Source organism: Panulirus ornatus, chromosome 44 (genome assembly GCF_036320965.1).
Source record: "Panulirus ornatus isolate Po-2019 chromosome 44, ASM3632096v1, whole genome shotgun sequence".
Classification (NCBI taxonomy): Eukaryota; Metazoa; Arthropoda; class Malacostraca; order Decapoda; family Palinuridae; genus Panulirus; species Panulirus ornatus.
In genome coordinates, this window is record NC_092267.1 from 10499161 (window position 1) to 10516568 (window position 17408).

Here is a 17408-nt window from a genome sequence, read left to right on the forward strand (position 1 = left end):
GCATATTATAGAGTTGATAGAGATGCTCTGTGGAAGGTATTAAGAATATATGGTGTGGGAGGCAAGTTGTTAGAAGCAGTGAAAAGTTTTTATCGAGGAAGTAAGGCATGTGTACATGTAGGAAGAGAGGAAAGTGATTGGTTCTCAGTGAATGTTGGTTTGGGGCAGGGGTGCATGATGTCTCTTTGTTGTTTAATTTGTTTCTGGATGGGGTTGTTAGGGAGTTGAATGCAAGAGTTTTGGAAAGAGGGGCAAGTATGCAGTCTATTGTGGATGAGAGAGCTTAGGAAGTGAGTCAGTTGTTGTTCGCTGATGATACAGCACTGGTGGCTGATTCGGGTGAGAAACTGCTGAAGCTGGTGACCGAGTTTGGTGAAGTGCGTGAAAGAAGAAAGCTAAGAGTAAATGTGAATAAGAGCAAGCTTATTAGGTGCAGTGGGGTTGAGGGACAAATCAACTGGGAGGTAAGTTTGAATGGAGCAAAACTGGAGGAAGTGAAGTGTTTTAGATATCTGGTAGTGGATTTGGCAGCGGATGGAACCATGGAAGTGGAAGTGAATCATAGGGTGGGGGAGGGGGTGAAAGTTCTGAGAGTTGAAAAATGTGTGGAAGTTGAGAACGTTATCATGGAAAGCAAAAATGGGTATGTTTGAAGGAATAGTGGTTCCAACAATGTTATATGGCTGCGAGGCATGGGCTAAGGATAGAGTTGTGCGGAGGAGGGTGGATGTGCTGGAAATGAGAAGTTTGAGGACAGTATGTGGTGTGAGGTGGTTTGATCGAGTAAGTAATGAAAGGGTAAGAGAGATGTGTGGTAATAAAAAGAGTGTGGTTGAGAGAGCAGAAGAGGGTGTTTTGAAGTGGTTTGGCCACATGGAGAGAATGAGTGAGGAAAGATTGACCAAGAGGATGTATGTGTCAGAGGTGGAGGGAATGAGGAGAAAAGGATTTTGAGTGATCAGGGCCTGAACATGCAGGAGGGTGAAAGGTGTGCAAGGAATCGAGTGAATTGGAATGATGTGGTATACCGGGTCGACGTGCTGTCAATGGATTGAACCAGGGCATATGAAGCATCTGGGGTAAATCATGGAAAGTTTTGTGGGGCCTGGATGTGGAAAGGGAGCTGTGGTTTCGGTGTAGTATTACATAACAGCTAGAGACTGTGTGAAGGAATGTGGCCTTTGTTGTCTTTTCCTAGCGCTACTTCGTGCACATGAGGGGGGCGGGGGTTGTTATTTCATGTGTGGCGGGGTTGGCGATGGGAATGAATAAAGGCAGACAGTATGAATTATGTACATGGTATATATGTATATGTCTGTGTGTGTATCTATATGTATACGTTGAGATGTATAGGTATGTATTTTTGCGTGTGTGGACGTGGATGTATATACATGTGTATGTGGGTGGGTGGGCCATTCTTTCATCTGTTTCCTTGCGCTACCTCGCTAATGCAGGAGACAGTGGCAAAACAAAATGAAATAGATAAATAATCATAAATAGATAGATAAATAAAAATGACTGGGGATTGGGAATACCTGGTTTAAAAAGAGAGACATACAAAAGTGTACGTATGTAAGTAGGAGAGATGGCCAGACAGCATTATTAGATTATGTGTTAATTGATAGGAGCACGAAAGAGATACTTTTGGATGTTAATGTGCTGAGAGGTGCAACTGGAGGGATGTCTGATCATTATCTTGTGGATGTGAAGGTGAAGATTCGTAGAGGTTTTCAGAAAAGAAGAGAGAATGTTGGTTGAAGAGAGTGGTGAGAGTAAGTGATCTTGGGAAGGAGACTTGTGTGAGGAAGTACCAGGAGAGACTGAGTACAGAATGGAAAAAGGTGAGAACAAAGGAGGAAAGGGGAGTGGGGGAGGAATGGGATGTAATTAGGGAAGTAGTGATGGATTGCGCAAAAGATGCTTGTGGCATGAGAAGTGTGGGAGTTGGGTAGATTAGAAAGGGTTGTGAGTGGTTGGATGAAGAAGTAAGATTATTAGTGAAAGAGAAGAGAGAAGCATTTGGACAATTTTTGCAGGGAAATAATGCAAATGAGTGGGAGATGTATAAACAAAAGAGACAGGAGGTCAAGAGAAAGGTGCAAGAGGTGAAAAATAGGGCAAATGAGAGTTGGGGTGAGAGAGTATCATTAAATTTTAGGGAGAATAAAAAGATGCTCTGGAAGGAGGTAAATAAAGTGCGGAAGACAAGGGAACAAATGGGAACATAAGTGAAGGAGGCTTATGGGGATAACAGGTGATGAGGAGATGGAGTGAGTATTTTGAAGTGTTTGAAGGTCTGTTGAATGTGTTTGATGATAGAGTGGCAGATATAGGGTGTTTTGGTCAAGGTGGTCTGCATAGTGAGAGGGTTCGGGAAATGATTTGGTAAACAGAGAAGAGGTAGTAAAAGCTTTGCGGAAGATGGAAGCTGGCAAGGCAGCGGGTTTGGATGGTATTGAAATGGAATTTATTAAAAAAGGGGGTGACTGTATTGTTGACTGGTTGGTGAGGTTATTTAATGTATGTATGACTTATGGTGAGGTGCCTGAGGATTGGCAGAATGCTTACATGGTGCCATTGTACAAAGGCAAAGGGGATAAAAGTGAGTGCTCAAATTACAGAGGTATAAGTTTGTTGAGTACTCTTGGGAATTATATGGGAGGGTATTGATTGAGAAGGTGAAGGCATGTACAGAGCATCAGATTGGGGAAGAGCAGTGTGGTTTCAGAAGTGGTAAAGGATGTTTGGATCAGGTGTTTGCTTTGAAGAATGTATGTGAGAAATACTTAGAAAAGCAAATGGATTTGTATGTAGCATTTATGTATCTGGAGAAGGCATGTAATAGAGTTGATAGAGATGCTCTGTGGAAGGTATTAAGAATATATGGTGTAGGAGGCAAGTTGTTAGAAGCAGTGAAAAGTTTTTATGGAGGATGTAAGGCATGTGTACTTGTAGGAAGAGTGGAAAGTGATTGGTTCTCAGTGAATGTTGGTTTGTGGCAAGGGTGTGTGATGTCTCCATGGTTGTTTAATTTGTTTCTGGATGGGGTTGTTAGGGAGGTGAATGCAAGAGTTTTGGAAAGAGGGGCAAGTATGCAGTCTGTTGTGGATGAGAGAGCTTGGGAAATGAGTCAGTTGTTGTTTGCTGATGATACAGTACTGGTGGCTTATTCATGTGAGAAGCTGCAGAAGCTGGTGACTGAGTTTGGTAAAGTGTGTGAAAGAAAAAAGCTGAGAGTAAATGTGAATAAGAGCAAGGCTATTAGGTACAGTAGGGTTGAGGGACAAGTCAATTGTGAGGTAAGTTTGAATGGAGAAAAACTGGAGGAAGTGAAGTGTTTTAGATATCTGTGAGTGGATTTGGCAATGGATGGAACCATGGAAGTGGAAGTGAATCATAGAGTGGGGGAGGGGGCGAAAGTTCTAGGACCGTTGAGGAATGTGTGGAAATCAAGAACATTATCTCGGAAAGCAAAAATGGGTATGTTTGAAGGAATAGTGGTTCCAACAATGTTATATGGTTGCGAGGCATGGGCTATAGATAGAGTTGTGTGGAGGAGGGTGGATGTGCTGGAAATGAGATGTTTGAGGACAATATGTGGTGTGAGATGGTTTGATCATGTAAGTAATAATAGGGTAAGAGAGATGTGTGGTAATAAAAAGAGTGTGGTCAAGAGAGCAGAAGAGGGTGTTTTGAAGCGGTTTGGTCACATGGAGAGAATGAGTGAGGAAAGATTGACCAAGAGGATATATGTGTCAGAGGTGGAGGGAACGAGGAGAAGTGGGAGACCCAATTGGAGGTGGAAAGATGGAGTGAAAAAGCTTTTGAATGATCAGGGCCTGAACATGCAGGAGGGTGAAAGGTGTGCAAGGAATAGAGTGAATTGGAACAATGTGGTATACCGGGTTCGATGTGCTGCCAATGGATTGAACCAGGGTATGTGAAGCGTCTGGGGTAAACCATGGAAAGTCCTCTGGGGCCTGGATGTGGAAAGGGAGCTGTGGTTTTGGTGCATTATTACATGACAGCTAGAGACTGATTGTGAACGAATGTGGCCATGGTTGTCTTTTCCTAGTGCTAACTCGCGCATAAGCGGAGGGAGGGGCTGTTATTTCATGTGTGGCGAGGTGGCGATGGGAATGAATAAAGGCAGACAGTATGAATTATGTACATGTGTATATATGTATATGTATGTGTTTGTATATATATGTATACATTGAGATGTATAGGTATTTATATGTGCATGTGTGGATGTGTATGTATGTACATGTGTATGTGGATGGGTTGGGCCACTCTTGTCTGTTTCCTTGCGCTACCTCGTTAACGTGGGAGACAGTGACAAAAGTAAGATAAATGAATAAATAAATATATATATATGATGGGGAGAAAGAATACTTCCTACGCATTCCTCACATGTCGTAGAAGGTGACTGATGGGGAGGGGAGCGGGGGGCTAGAACCCTCCCCTCCTTGTATTTTAACTTTCTAACCAGGGAAACAGAAGGAGTCATGCGGTGAGTGCTCATCCTCCTCGAAGGCTCAGATTGGGGTGTCTAAATGTGTGTGGATGTAACCAAGATGAGAAAGAAGGAGAGATAGGTAGGTAGTATGTTTGAGGAAAGGAACCTGGGTGTTTTGGCTTTGAGTGAAACAAAACTCAAGGGTAAAGGGGAAGAGTGGTTTGGGAATGTCTTGGGAGTAAAGTCAGGGGTTAGTGAGACGACAAGATCAAGGGAAGGAGTAGCACTTCTGAAAGAGGAGTTGTGGGAGTATGTGATAGAGTGTAAGAAAGTAAACTCTAGATTGATATGGGTAAAACTTAAAGTGGATGAAGAGAGGTGGGTGATTATTGGTGCATATGCACCTGGGCATGAGAAGAAAGATCATGAGGTGGAGGGAACAAGGAGAAGTGGGACACCAAATTGGAGGTGGAAAGATGGAGTGAAAAAGATTTTGAGTGATTGGGGCCTGAACATGCAGGAGGGTGAAAGGTGTGCAAGGAATAGAGTGAATTGGAACGATGTGGTATACCGGGGTCGACGTGCTGACAATGGATTGACTCAAGGTATGTGAAGCGTCTGGGGTAAACCATGGAAAGTTTTGTGGGGCCTGGATGTGGAAAGGGAGCTGTGGTTTTGGTGCATTATACATGACAGCTAGAGACTGAGTGTGAACGAATGTGGCGTTTGTTTTCTTTTCTTAGCGCTACCTCACGCACATGCGGGGGAAGGGGGTTGTTATTTCATGTGTGGCAGGGTGGAGATGGGAATGAATAAGAGCAGACAGTATGAATTATGTGTATGTGTATATATGTATACGTCTGTGTGTGTATATATATATGTATACGTTGAGATTTATAGGTATATATATGTGCGTGTGTGGATGCGTATGTATATACATATGTATATAGGTGGGTTGGGCCATTCTTTTCTCTGTTTCCTTGCACTACCTTGCTAACATGAGAGAAAGCAACAAAGTATAATAAATAATAGATAATTATTTTTTCATACATATTTGTCATTTCCTTCATTTGCAAGGTAGCATTAAGAACAGAGGATTGAGCCATAGAGGGAAAATCCTCACTTGGCCCCATTCTCTGTTCCTTCTTTTGGAAAAGCAAAAACTGGAGAGGAGGATTTCCAGCCATAAACTTGGTGACTAGTCTATTACAAAGATATGTGGAACTCTACTGCAAAGGTGAGAAAATGAATACTGTTTTGCTTGACTTTGGTAAGGTATTTGATAAAGTGAATGACAGAATTCTGCAAGAAAAATGGCTAAACAAACCATTATAGGTGAAATAGGAAGATGGATCAAGGAGCACTAACAAAGTATAAATGTAGTTGCAAACAGAATTATGTTTGATGAAGATGATGTTTTATCACATGTATCATGGGGAGTAGTACTTTTATAAGAAAGATATCATGTGTAGATATTAAAGTTAAAGATAGCTTAGCCATATCCTTTTTAGATGAAACTGGATGACAAAGCAAATGCAAAAGAGAGTTGAATATGCTTTTTAGTTGGGTGGAAGATAACCTAATAGAAGTTATTGAATTTGAATGCATAGGTTACAGAATGACTGAAATTATGACAACCTACAGTGGCTCAAGAAGAAGAGAGATAAAAAGCAGGGAAATGTCAAAGGTCTAGAGGATATATTGAATTAGAAATTTGAAATTTTAGAGGACATCTATAAGGTAGTAATGTTGAGCCAAGCAGTGAATGAGATGATATTGAGAACTGAAAATGGGGGATAAAAAGTTAATGATAATGTTCATTGTTCATATAAGGAACAAAATTGAATACTGTAGCATTGCATGGTAACCATCTAAGTAAACTGAAAAAAATGTGAAAGAATTTAGAAGCAGTTTACAAGTAAAGCCGAGAGGATGGGATACCTGATTTATCTTGAAATGTTAAAAGAATTGCAATTGTACATTTTTGAAAGGAGAGAGATACATAATGAAACTTTTATAGCAGCAAATAGATGGACAACAACCAAATGTATTGTAACTAAATGCTTCACATAAGGGAAGAATCAGTGATTCAAGCTGTAAGTATTCCTGGGAATCTGTATTAAAAAGATAAACAAAAAAGTGCATGAATTTTTTGTAAGAAAGATGGAAACACTTCTAGAGTAAGCATCAGAAAGTCGAAGAAAATAAGAAAATTAAATTAATGGTAGAGTGCCTGATCAACCAAGAATTGAGGATTGCAAAGAAGTATCCCAGCAGAAGAAGGCAAAAAGGCAAGCAAGATATGTAATGTTAGCCTTGCCTCGGACAAAATCTCAGTTTAGGAACTTATAATTTGATACTCATCATTCTTTCTGTTTTCCATCTTCATTCTTTATAGGTCCTCAAGCTCTTGCTAATCTCTATCTTTGCCCTTTCTACGTTTTTATACATTCTACAGTATAAATAATTTAGATTTTTCTTTTTCCTTCCTGTCTTCATTTTCATGATTCCTTCCTCTCACTCCTCATTTTCACATCTTAGGTTCTCTACCATGACTCTACTCGCTATGTTACATACGAGTTTCCCTATCATACCTATATTCCTCTTCTGCATCTAAGACCACCTCTTACATCTTGCTGTTCCTCCTCCTCACATCCCAAACCAGTTTCCACTTTTCCTTGTTCCACCCTCCAATATCCCAGGCCTCCTTCCTCATCACTGGTCCAAGTTCCGACATTGCTGTAAGGATGGAAGCAGCCTGATCAGCACACCTCTTCCCGTGCACTCTCCAGGTGTTCACGTTCCAGGCCGTCTCAGGGGCATCTCCATGCACAACACCACCCCTGCACACTCCCCCAGAGGTTCCAGGTTTCTTGCTGCCGCCAGAGAGAGTCATCATTACACAGCCAACACCAGTAGTGGAGAATGCTGACGAAGGCGAGAAGCACGAGGAGACTGATAGCACACCAGGTAGGATCTTTTCTTCCAGACTCACTCCCAGACAGAGAGTTATGTGCAATAGTATGGGTTTAAGTCTTAGTTTAACCTTCAGATGCAAGGATTTTGATATATCTATATCTATATATATATATATATATATATATATATATATATATATATATATATATATATTTTTTTTTTTTTTTTTTTTTTTTTTTTGCTTTGTCGCTGTCTCCCGCGTTTGCGAGGTAGCGAAAGGAAACAGACGAAAGAAATGGTCCAACCCACCCCCATACACATGTATATACATACGTCCACACACGCAAATATACATACCTACACAGCTTTCCATGGTTTACCCCAGACGCTTCACATGCCTTGATTCAATCCACTGACAGCACGTCAACCCCGGTATACCACATCGCTCCAATTCACTCTATTCCTTGCCCTCCTTTCACCCTCCTGCATGTTCAGGCCCCGATCACACAAAATCTTTCTCACTCCATCTTTCCACCTCCAATTTGGTCTCCCACTTCTCCTCGTTCCCTCCACCTCCGATACATATATCCTCTTGGTCAATCTTTCCTCACTCATTCTCTCCATGTGCCCAAACCATTTCAAAACACCCTCTTCTGCTCTCTCAACCACGCTCTTTTTATTTCCACACATCTCTCTTACCCTTACGTTACTTACTCGATCAAACCACCTCACACCACACATTGTCCTCAAACATCTCATTTCCAGCACATCCATCCTCCTGCGCACAACTCTATCCATAGCCCATGCCTCGCAACCATACAACATTGTTGGAACCACTATTCCTTCAAACATACCCATTTTTGCTTTCCGAGATAATGTTCTCGACTTCCACACTTTCTTCAAGGCTCCCAGAATTTTCGCCCCCTCCCCCACCCTATGATCCACTTCCACTTCCATGGTTCCATCCGCTGCCAGATCCACTCCCAGATATCTAAAACACTTCACTTCCTCCAGTTTTTCTCCACTCAAACTCACCTCCCAATTGACTTGACCCTCAACCCTACTGTACCTGATAACCTCGCTCTTATTCACATTTACTCTTAACTTTCCTCTTTCACACACTTTACCAAACTCAGTCACCAGCTTCTACAGTTTCTCACATGCATCAGCCACCATCGCTGTATCATCAGCGAACAACAACTGACTCACTTCCCAAGCTCTCTCATCCCCAACAGACTTCATACTTGCCCCTCTTTCCAAAACTCTTGCATTCACCTCCCTAACAACCCCATCCATAAACAAATTAAACAACCATGGAGACATCACACACCCCTGCCGCAAACCTACATTCACTGAGAACCAATCAGTTTCCTCTCTTCCTACATGTACACATGCCTTACATCCTCAATAAAAACTTTTCACTGCCTCTAACAACTTGCCTCCCACACCATATATTCTTAATACCTTCCACAGAGCATCTCTATCAACTCTTATCATATGCCTTCTCCAGATCCATAAATGCTACATACAAATCCATTTGGAATTTATTAAAAAAGGGGGTGACTGTATTGTTGACTGGTTGGTAAGGTTATTTAATGTATGTATATATATATATTTTCCCTGGGGATAGGGGATTAAGAATACTTCCCACGTATTCCCTGCGTGTCGTAGAAGGCGACTAAAAGGGGAGGGAGCGGGGGGGCTGGAAATCCTCCCCTCTCGTTTTTTTTTTTAATTTTCCAAAAGAAGGAACAGAGGGGGCCAGGTGAGGATATTCCAAAAAAGGCCCAGTCCTCTGTTCCTAACGCTACCTCGCTAACGCGGGAAATGGCGAATAGTTTGAAAGAAAATATATATATATGTGTATATATATATATATATATATATATATATATATATATATATATATATATATATATATATATATGTATCTTTCTTTTTCTTTCAAACTATTCGCCATTTCCCGCATTAGCGAGGTAGTGTTAAGAACAGAGGACTGGGCCTTGAGGGAATACCCTCACCTGGCCCAATTCTCTGTTCCTTCTTTTGGAAAATTAAAAAAAAAAAAAACGAGAGGGAGAGGGGAGGATTTCCAGCCCCCCGCTCCCTCCCCTTTTAGTCGCCTTCTACGACACGCAGGGAATACATGGGAAGTATTCTTTCTCCCCTATCCCCAGGGATAATATATATATATATATATATATATATATATATATATATATATATATATATATATATATATATATATATATATATGAAGTGTTTTAGATATCTGGGAGTGGATCTGGCAGCGGATGGAACCATGGAAGCGGAAGTGGATCATAGGGTGGGGGAGGGGGCGAAAATCCTGGGGGCCTTGAAGAATGTGTGGAAGTCGAGAACATTATCTCGGAAAGCAAAAATGGGTATGTTTGAAGGAATAGTGGTTCCAACAATGTTGTATGGTTGCGAGGCGTGGGCTATGGATAGAGTTGTGCGCAGGAGGATGGATGTGCTGGAAATGAGATGTTTGAGGACAATGTGTGGTGTGAGGTGGTTTGATCGAGTGAGTAACGTAAGGGTAAGAGAGATGTGTGGAAATAAAAAGAGCGTGGTTGAGAGAGCAGAAGAGGGTGTTTTGAAGTGGTTTGGGCACATGGAGATGATGAGTGAGGAAAGATTGACCAAGAGGATATATGTGTCGGAGGTGGAGGGAACAAGGAGAAGAGGGAGACCAAATTGGACGTGGAAAGATGGAGTGAAAAAGATTTTGTGTGATCGGGGCCTGAACATGCAGGAGGGTGAAAGGAGGGCAAGGAATAGAGTGAATTGGAGCGATGTGGTAAACCGGGGTTGACGTGCTGTCAGTGGATTGAAGCACGGCATGTGAAGTGTCTGGGGTAAACCATGGAAAGCTGTGTAGGTATGTATATTTGCGTGTGTGGACGTATGTATATACATGTGTATGGGGGGGGGTTGGGCCATTTCTTTCGTCTGTTTCCTTGCGCTACCTCGCAAACGCGGGAGACAGCGACAAAGTATAAAAAAAAAAAAAATATATATATATATATATGTATATATATATATATATATATATATATATATATATATATATATATATATATATATATATATATACATATCTATATATGGACCCTCCCCCATGTGTGGCGAGGTGGCGATGGGAATGAATAAATTTAGGCAGTGTGAATTGTGTGCATGTGTATATATGTATGTGTCTATATATATATATATATATATATATATATATATATATATATATATATATATATATATATATATATATATGTATGTATGACTCATGGTGAGGTGCCTGAGGATTGGCGGAATGCGTGCATAGTGCCATTGTACAAAGGCAAAGGGGATAAGAGTGAGTGCTCAAATTACAGAGGTATAAGTTTCTTGAGTATTCCTGGTAAATTATATGGGAGGGTATTGATTGAGAGGGTGAAGGCATGTACAGAGCATCAGATTGGGGAAGAGCAGTGTAGTTTTAGAAGTGGTAGAGGATGTGTGGATCAGGTGTTTGCTTTGAAGAATGTATGTGAGAAATACTTAGAAAAGCAAATGGATTTGTATGTAGCATTTATGGATCTGGAGAAGGCATATGATAGAGTTGATAGAGATGCTCTGTGGAAGGTATTAAGAATATATGGTGTGGGAGGCAAGTTGTTAGAAGCAGTGAAAAGTTTTTATCGAGGATGTAAGGCATGTGTACGTGTAGGAAGAGAGGAAAGTGATTGGTTCTCAGTGAATGTAGGTTTGCGGCAGGGGTGTGTGATGTCTCCATGGTTGTTTAATTTGTTTATGGATGGGGTTGTTAGGGAGGTGAATGCAAGAGTCTTGGAAAGAGGGGCAAGTATGAAGTCTGTTGTGGATGAGAGAGCTTGGGAAGTGAGTCAGTTGTTGTTCGCTGATGATACAGCGCTGGTGGCTGATTCATGTGAGAAACTGCAGAAGCTGGTGACTGAGTTTGGTAAAGTGTGTGAAAGAAGAAAGTTAAGAGCAAATGTGAATAAGAGCAAGGTTATTAGGTACAGTAGGGTTGAGGGTCAATTCAATTGGGAGGTGAGTTTGAATGGAGAAAAACTGGAGGAAGTGAAGTGTTTTAGATATCTGGGAGTGGATCTGGTAGCGGATGGAACCATGGAAGCGGAAGTGGATCATAGGGTGGGGGAGGGGGTGAAAATTCTGGGAGCCTTGAAGAATGTGTGGAAGTCGAGAACATTATCTCGGAAAGCAAAAATGGGTATGTTTGAAGGAATAGTGGTTCCAACAATGTTGTATGGTTGCGAGGCGTGGACTATGGATAGAGTTGTGCGCAGGAGGATGGATGTGCTGGAAATGAGATGTTTGAGGACAATGTGTGGTGTGAGGTGGTTTGATTGAGTAAGTAACGTAAGGGTAAGAGAGATGTGTGGAAATAAAAAGAGCGTGGTTGAGAGAGCAGAAGAGGGTGTTTTGAAATGGTTTGGTCACATGGAGAGAATGAGTGAGGAAAGATTGACCAAGGAGGATATATGTGTCGGAGGTGGAGGGAACGAGGAGAAGAGGGAGACCAAATTGGAGGTGGAAAGATGGAGTGAAAAAGATTTTGTGTGATCGGGGCCTGAACATGCAGGAGGGTGAAAGGAGGGCAAAGAATAGAGTGAATTGGAGCGATGTGGTATACCGGGGTTGACGTGCTGTCAGTGGATTGAATCAAGGCATGTGTATGGGGGTGGGTTGGGCCATTTCTTTCGTCTGTTTCCTTGCGCTACCTCGCAAACGCGGGAGACAGCGACAAAGCAAAAAAAAAAAAAAAAAAAATATATATATATGAAGGGCTATGGATATATATATATGAAGGGCTATGGATAGAGTTGTGCGCAGGAGGGTGGATGTGCTGGAAATGAGATGTTTGGGGACAATGTGTGGTGTGAGGTGGTTTGATCGAGTAAGTAATGTAAGGGTAAGAGAGATGTGTGGAAATAAAAAGAGCGTGGTTGAGAGAGCAGAAGAGGGTGTTTTGCTATGGTTTGGGCACATGGAGAGAATGAGTGAGGAAAGATTGACTGAGAGGATATATGTGTCGGAGGTGGAGGGAACGAGGAGAAGTGGGAGACCAAATTGGAGGTGGAAAGATGGAGGGAAAAAGATTTTGTGTGATCGGGGCCTGAACATGCAGGAGGGTGAAAGGAGGGCAAGGAATAGAGTGAATTGGATCGATGTGGTATGCCGGGGTTGACGTGCTGTCAGTGGATTGAATCAGGGCATATGAAGCGTCTGGGGTAAACCATGGAAAATAGTGTGGGGCCTGGATGTGGAAAGGGAGCTGTGGTTTCGGGCATTATTGCGTGGCAGCTAGAGACTGAGTGTGAACGAATGGGGCCTTTGTTGTCTTTTCCTAGTGCTACCTCCCTCACATGAGGGGGGAGGGGGAAGGTATTCCATGTGTGGCGAGGTGGCGATGGGAGTGAATGGGGGCAGATAGTGTGAATTGTGTGCATGGGTATGTATGTATGTAAGCTGGTGACTGAGTTTGGTAAAGTGTGTGGAAGAAGAAAGTTAAGAGTAAATGTGAATAAGAGCAAGGTTATTAGGTACAGTAGGGTTGAGGGTCAAGTCAATTGGGAGGTGAGTTTGAATGGAGAAAAACTGGAGGAAGTGAAGTGTTTTAGATATCTGGGAGTGGATCTGTCAGCGGATGGAACCATGGAAGCGGAAGTGGATCATAGGGTGGGGGAGGGGGCGAAAATTTTGGGAGCCTTGAAAAATGTGTGGAAGTCGAGAACATTATCTCGGAAAGCAAAAATGGGTATGTTTGAAGGAATAGTGGTTCCAACAATGTTGTATGGTTGCGAGGCGTGGGCTATGGATAGAGTTGTGCGCAGGAGGATGGATGTGCTGGAAATGAGATGTTTGAGGACAATGTGTGGTGTGGGGTGGTTTGATCGAGTAAGTAACGTAAGGGTAAGAGAGATGTGTGGAAATAAAAAGAGCGTGGTTGAGAGAGCAGAAGAGGGTGTTTTGAAATGGTTTGGGCACATGGAGAGAATGAGTGAGGAAAGATTGACCAAGAGGATATATGTGTCGGAGGTGGAGGGAACGAGGAGAAGAGGGAGACCAAATTGGAGGTGGAAAGATGGAGTGAAAAAGATTTTGTGTGATCGGGGCCTGAACATGCAGGAGGGTGAAAGGAGGGCAAGGAATAGAGTGAATTGGAGCGATGTGGTATACAGGGGTTGACGTGCTGTAAGTGGAGTGAATCAAGGCATGTGAAGCGTCTGGGGTAAACCATGGAAAGCTGTGTAGGTATGTATTTTTGCGTGTGTGGACGTGTATATGTACATGTGTATGGGGGGGGGGGTTGGGCCATTTCTTTCGTCTGTTTCCTTGCGCTACCTCGCAAACGCGGGAGACAGCGACAAAGTATAAAAAAAAAAAAAAAAAAATATATATATATATATTAATTACTTGAAAAGTTAATCTGATGTTTCTTACAGATTGCATGTGGATTTTCAATATTTGCATATATTTAACATATAGCAGTTTTTTCTTAGTTCATACATTTCACCCATTCATTATCTTTAAACCTTAAAAAGTGATTGATTTTAGATGCTGTTTTCTTTGGAACCAGCAGTCAACATTAACTGATGTTCTAGAGACTCCTACCTCATTTCAAATATCTAGCTGATTTATTATAGCATTGATAGCCATTAGATGTCTTTTCCCTTACTAAGAAGGCATGGGGAAAAAATCTTTCTTTTCTCTGTGCATCTACAGCCACCATTATAGGTGGATGGTCATCCACCTGGTCTCTCAGAAAATAGATAGGTTGTTGGAAGATTTGGGTTATTAGGAGGAACATTTGTATGTACTAATTAATTAGAAAAGTCAAGATAAATGAAATGGGATATGTGAAGACATAAATGACTTAGAGTGATTTTAGTTGCAGTTAACACACAAAGGAAAGGGAGGGATCCCCAGTGAACTTGCTTTAATCAAACAAATTACTTAACAAATGGGCCATATTTTTTCCATGTAATGCTGGACTTTGATACAGATAATATGATGAGACCTAGACTGTTTTTAAAAAAAGCAGCACCTCCAGTATCTTCCCAGTACATACCAAACAATTGATATTTTGACACTTATATGTAGTGAGAAATATTTTATATTAATGAGTTTATGCCTTTGTATGAAATAGGTATATATAGGAAATAATTGGAAGAGTTCTCAGTCAAAAGAAACAAATTTTTCCAAATTCTATCCACATTTGGGAACCATTCCCCCATAATACTGAATTTTAGTGTAAAATGTGTAATATTCTAAATATATTTATTACTTACCAACAATGATATGTTTGGGTGTGACATAAGAGTAGAAAGAAAGAAATGCACGTAAACCTGTCTTTGTTATTTCTGATACTTTTGAATGCTAAGTTATCATTCCATTATGGATTTCTTGTAAATTTTTTGTGCACTGTTATTGAATTTCTAGTTTTTGCACACTCTGTGATGAAATTTTTGGACCATGCCCAATATTTTAGGAATAAACTGCTCTCATCATTGTGTGGTGCTTTTGTATGGGAGTTCTCCCATTGTTACACAATATTTTAACATTTCCCTCCTCATTTTCTGTATCCAAGTGCCTTACCATACCATTGCTAGTCTATAGAAGTCTTTTCTGTTATGAGGAAGGCAAGGAGAAAATTCTGGTTTCTTCAGGACCCATGCAATCACCTTTATAGGTACACATCAGTTGACCTGCAGGTTCTGTACACTTGCATCTCATTTGGTGAGAAAAGTGCAGAAGAAAAACATGAGAAATAGGAAGGGATGTGACTAGATGATTTTAGTGAATCAAGGAGGCCAACATGGCAAGCTACCTCTACCATCCTCAGGTTGTTCTTTCTTTGTTTGGAAGAAATTACTTAACAACCGTGCTAATTTTTCTCTTTATGTAGTCCTTGGGTGATAGATGGCTTTGATAACAGATGATAGGTAAACAGGTAGAATGTTTTTAAGGAAGAAAATCTCCAAAATCCTCTCCATATGTGCCTACCATTCTCCTTTACACTCATCTTTAGGATTGATATTGTACTATTTTTATTAGATATATTCATGTTGTTTGCCTCCGGTGCTGTGCTTGTGTGTGAAATACCAGTTGATTATGAAGCTAAGTTCAAAAGAAAGAAGCTAAACCTTCAGGATCCTTTCTATTAATGCCTATAGTCACTCTCACTCATTACAATATATTTTTGGTGTGTGCAGTACTATATTTATAATTATCATTTTATTGACTACAAGTGCTTGTGAAATAAGAGACAAGGAAATATCTCCATATCTTTTGTCGTATCAGGATCTGCTAAACATATCAAACAAACCCCTTCCTCTGCCTCTCACTCACCTGCATTTTTTGTTATTTATGAGTGATGATCTATAATTTCATAAATTATTTTCTTATACACATGGGAATTAACATTGGAGCCATTACCAAAGTTTCAGTGGTAATAAGTTTGAGGTGATAACAAGTAGTGGTGATGTGAGAAGGAGATGGAGTGAGTATTTTGAAGGTTTGTTGAATGTGTTTGATGATAGTGTGGCAGATGTAGGGTGTTTTGGTCGAGGTGGTGTTCAAAGTGAGAGGGTTAGGGGGAATGATTTGGTAAACAGAGAAGAGGTAGTAAAAGCTTTGCAGAAGAAGAAAGCCTGCAAGGCAGTGGGTTTGGATGGTATTGCAGAGGAATTTATTAAAAAAGGGGGTGACTGTATTGTTGACTGGTTGGTAAGGTTATTTAATGTATGTATGACTCATGGTGAGGTGCATGAGGATTGGCAGAATGCTTGCATAGTGCCATTGTACAAAGGCAAAGGGGATAAAAGTGAGTGCTCAAAATACAGAGGTATAAGCTTTTTGAGTATTCCTGGGAAATTATATGGGAGGGTATTGATTGAGAGGGTGAAGGCATGTACAGAGCATCTGACTGGGGAAGAGCTGTGTGGTTTCAGAAGTGGTAGAGGATGTGTGGATCAGGTGTTTGCTTTGAAGAATGTATGCGAGAAATACTTAGGAAAGCAAATGGATTTGTTGTAGCATTTATGGATCTGGAGAAGGCATATGATAGAGTTGATAAAGATGCTCTGTGAAAGGTACAAAGAATATATGGTGTGGGAGGCAAGTTGTTAGAAGCAATTTTTATCGAGGATGTAAGGCATATGTACGTGTAGGAAGAGAGGAAAGTGATTGGTTGTCAGTGAATGTCGGTTTGCAGCAGGGGTAAGTGATGTCTCCATGGTTGTTTAATTTGTTTATGGATGGGGTTGTTAGGGAGGTGAATGCAAGAGTTTTGGAAAGAGGGGCAAGTATGCAGTCTGTTGTGGATGAGAGAGCTTGGGAATTGAGTCAGTTGTTGTTTGCTGATGATACAGTGCTGGTGGCTGATTCATGTTAGAAACTGCAGAAGCTTGTGACTGAGTTTGGTAAAGTGTGTGAAAGAAGAAAGTTGAGAGTAAATGTGAATGAGAGCAAGGTTATTAGGTACAGTAGGTTTGAGGGACAAGTCAATTGGGAGGTAAGTTTGAATGGAAAAAAACAAGGAATTGAAGTGTTTTAGATATCTGTGAGTGGATTTGGCAGCAGATGGAACCATGGAAGTGGAAGTGAATCATAGGGTGGGGAGGGGGTGAAAGTTCTGGAAGCGTTGAAGAATGTGTGGAAGTCGAGAACATTATCTTGGAAAGCAAAAATGGGTATGTTTGAAGGAATAGTGGTTCCAACAATGTTATGTGGTTGCAAGGCATAGGCTATAGATAGAGTGGTGCCGTGGAGGGTGGATGTGCTGGAAATGAGATGTTTGAGGACAATATGTGGTGTGAGGTGGTTTGATCGAGTAAGTAATAATAGGGTAAGAGAGATGTGTGGAAATAAAAAGAGTGTGGGTGAGAGAGCAGAAGAGGGTGTTTTGAAATGGTTTGGTCTCATGGAGAGAATGAGTGAGGAAAGATTGACCAAGAGCATATATGTGTCAAAGGTGGAGGGAACAAGA

The 17408-nt window shown here is 41.1% G+C and overlaps 1 protein-coding gene across 1 annotated transcript in view; it reads left to right on the forward strand.

Annotated features, from left to right (window-relative positions):
- The window catches only part of nwk (nervous wreck), a 272814-nt gene that overhangs the window by 213591 nt on the left and 41815 nt on the right, over positions 1-17408 (forward strand). The window contains exon 22 of the mRNA XM_071687955.1: positions 7252-7429. Coding sequence (XP_071544056.1) covers positions 7252-7429 — 178 coding nt within the window. The remainder of the gene's footprint in view (positions 1-7251; positions 7430-17408) is intronic.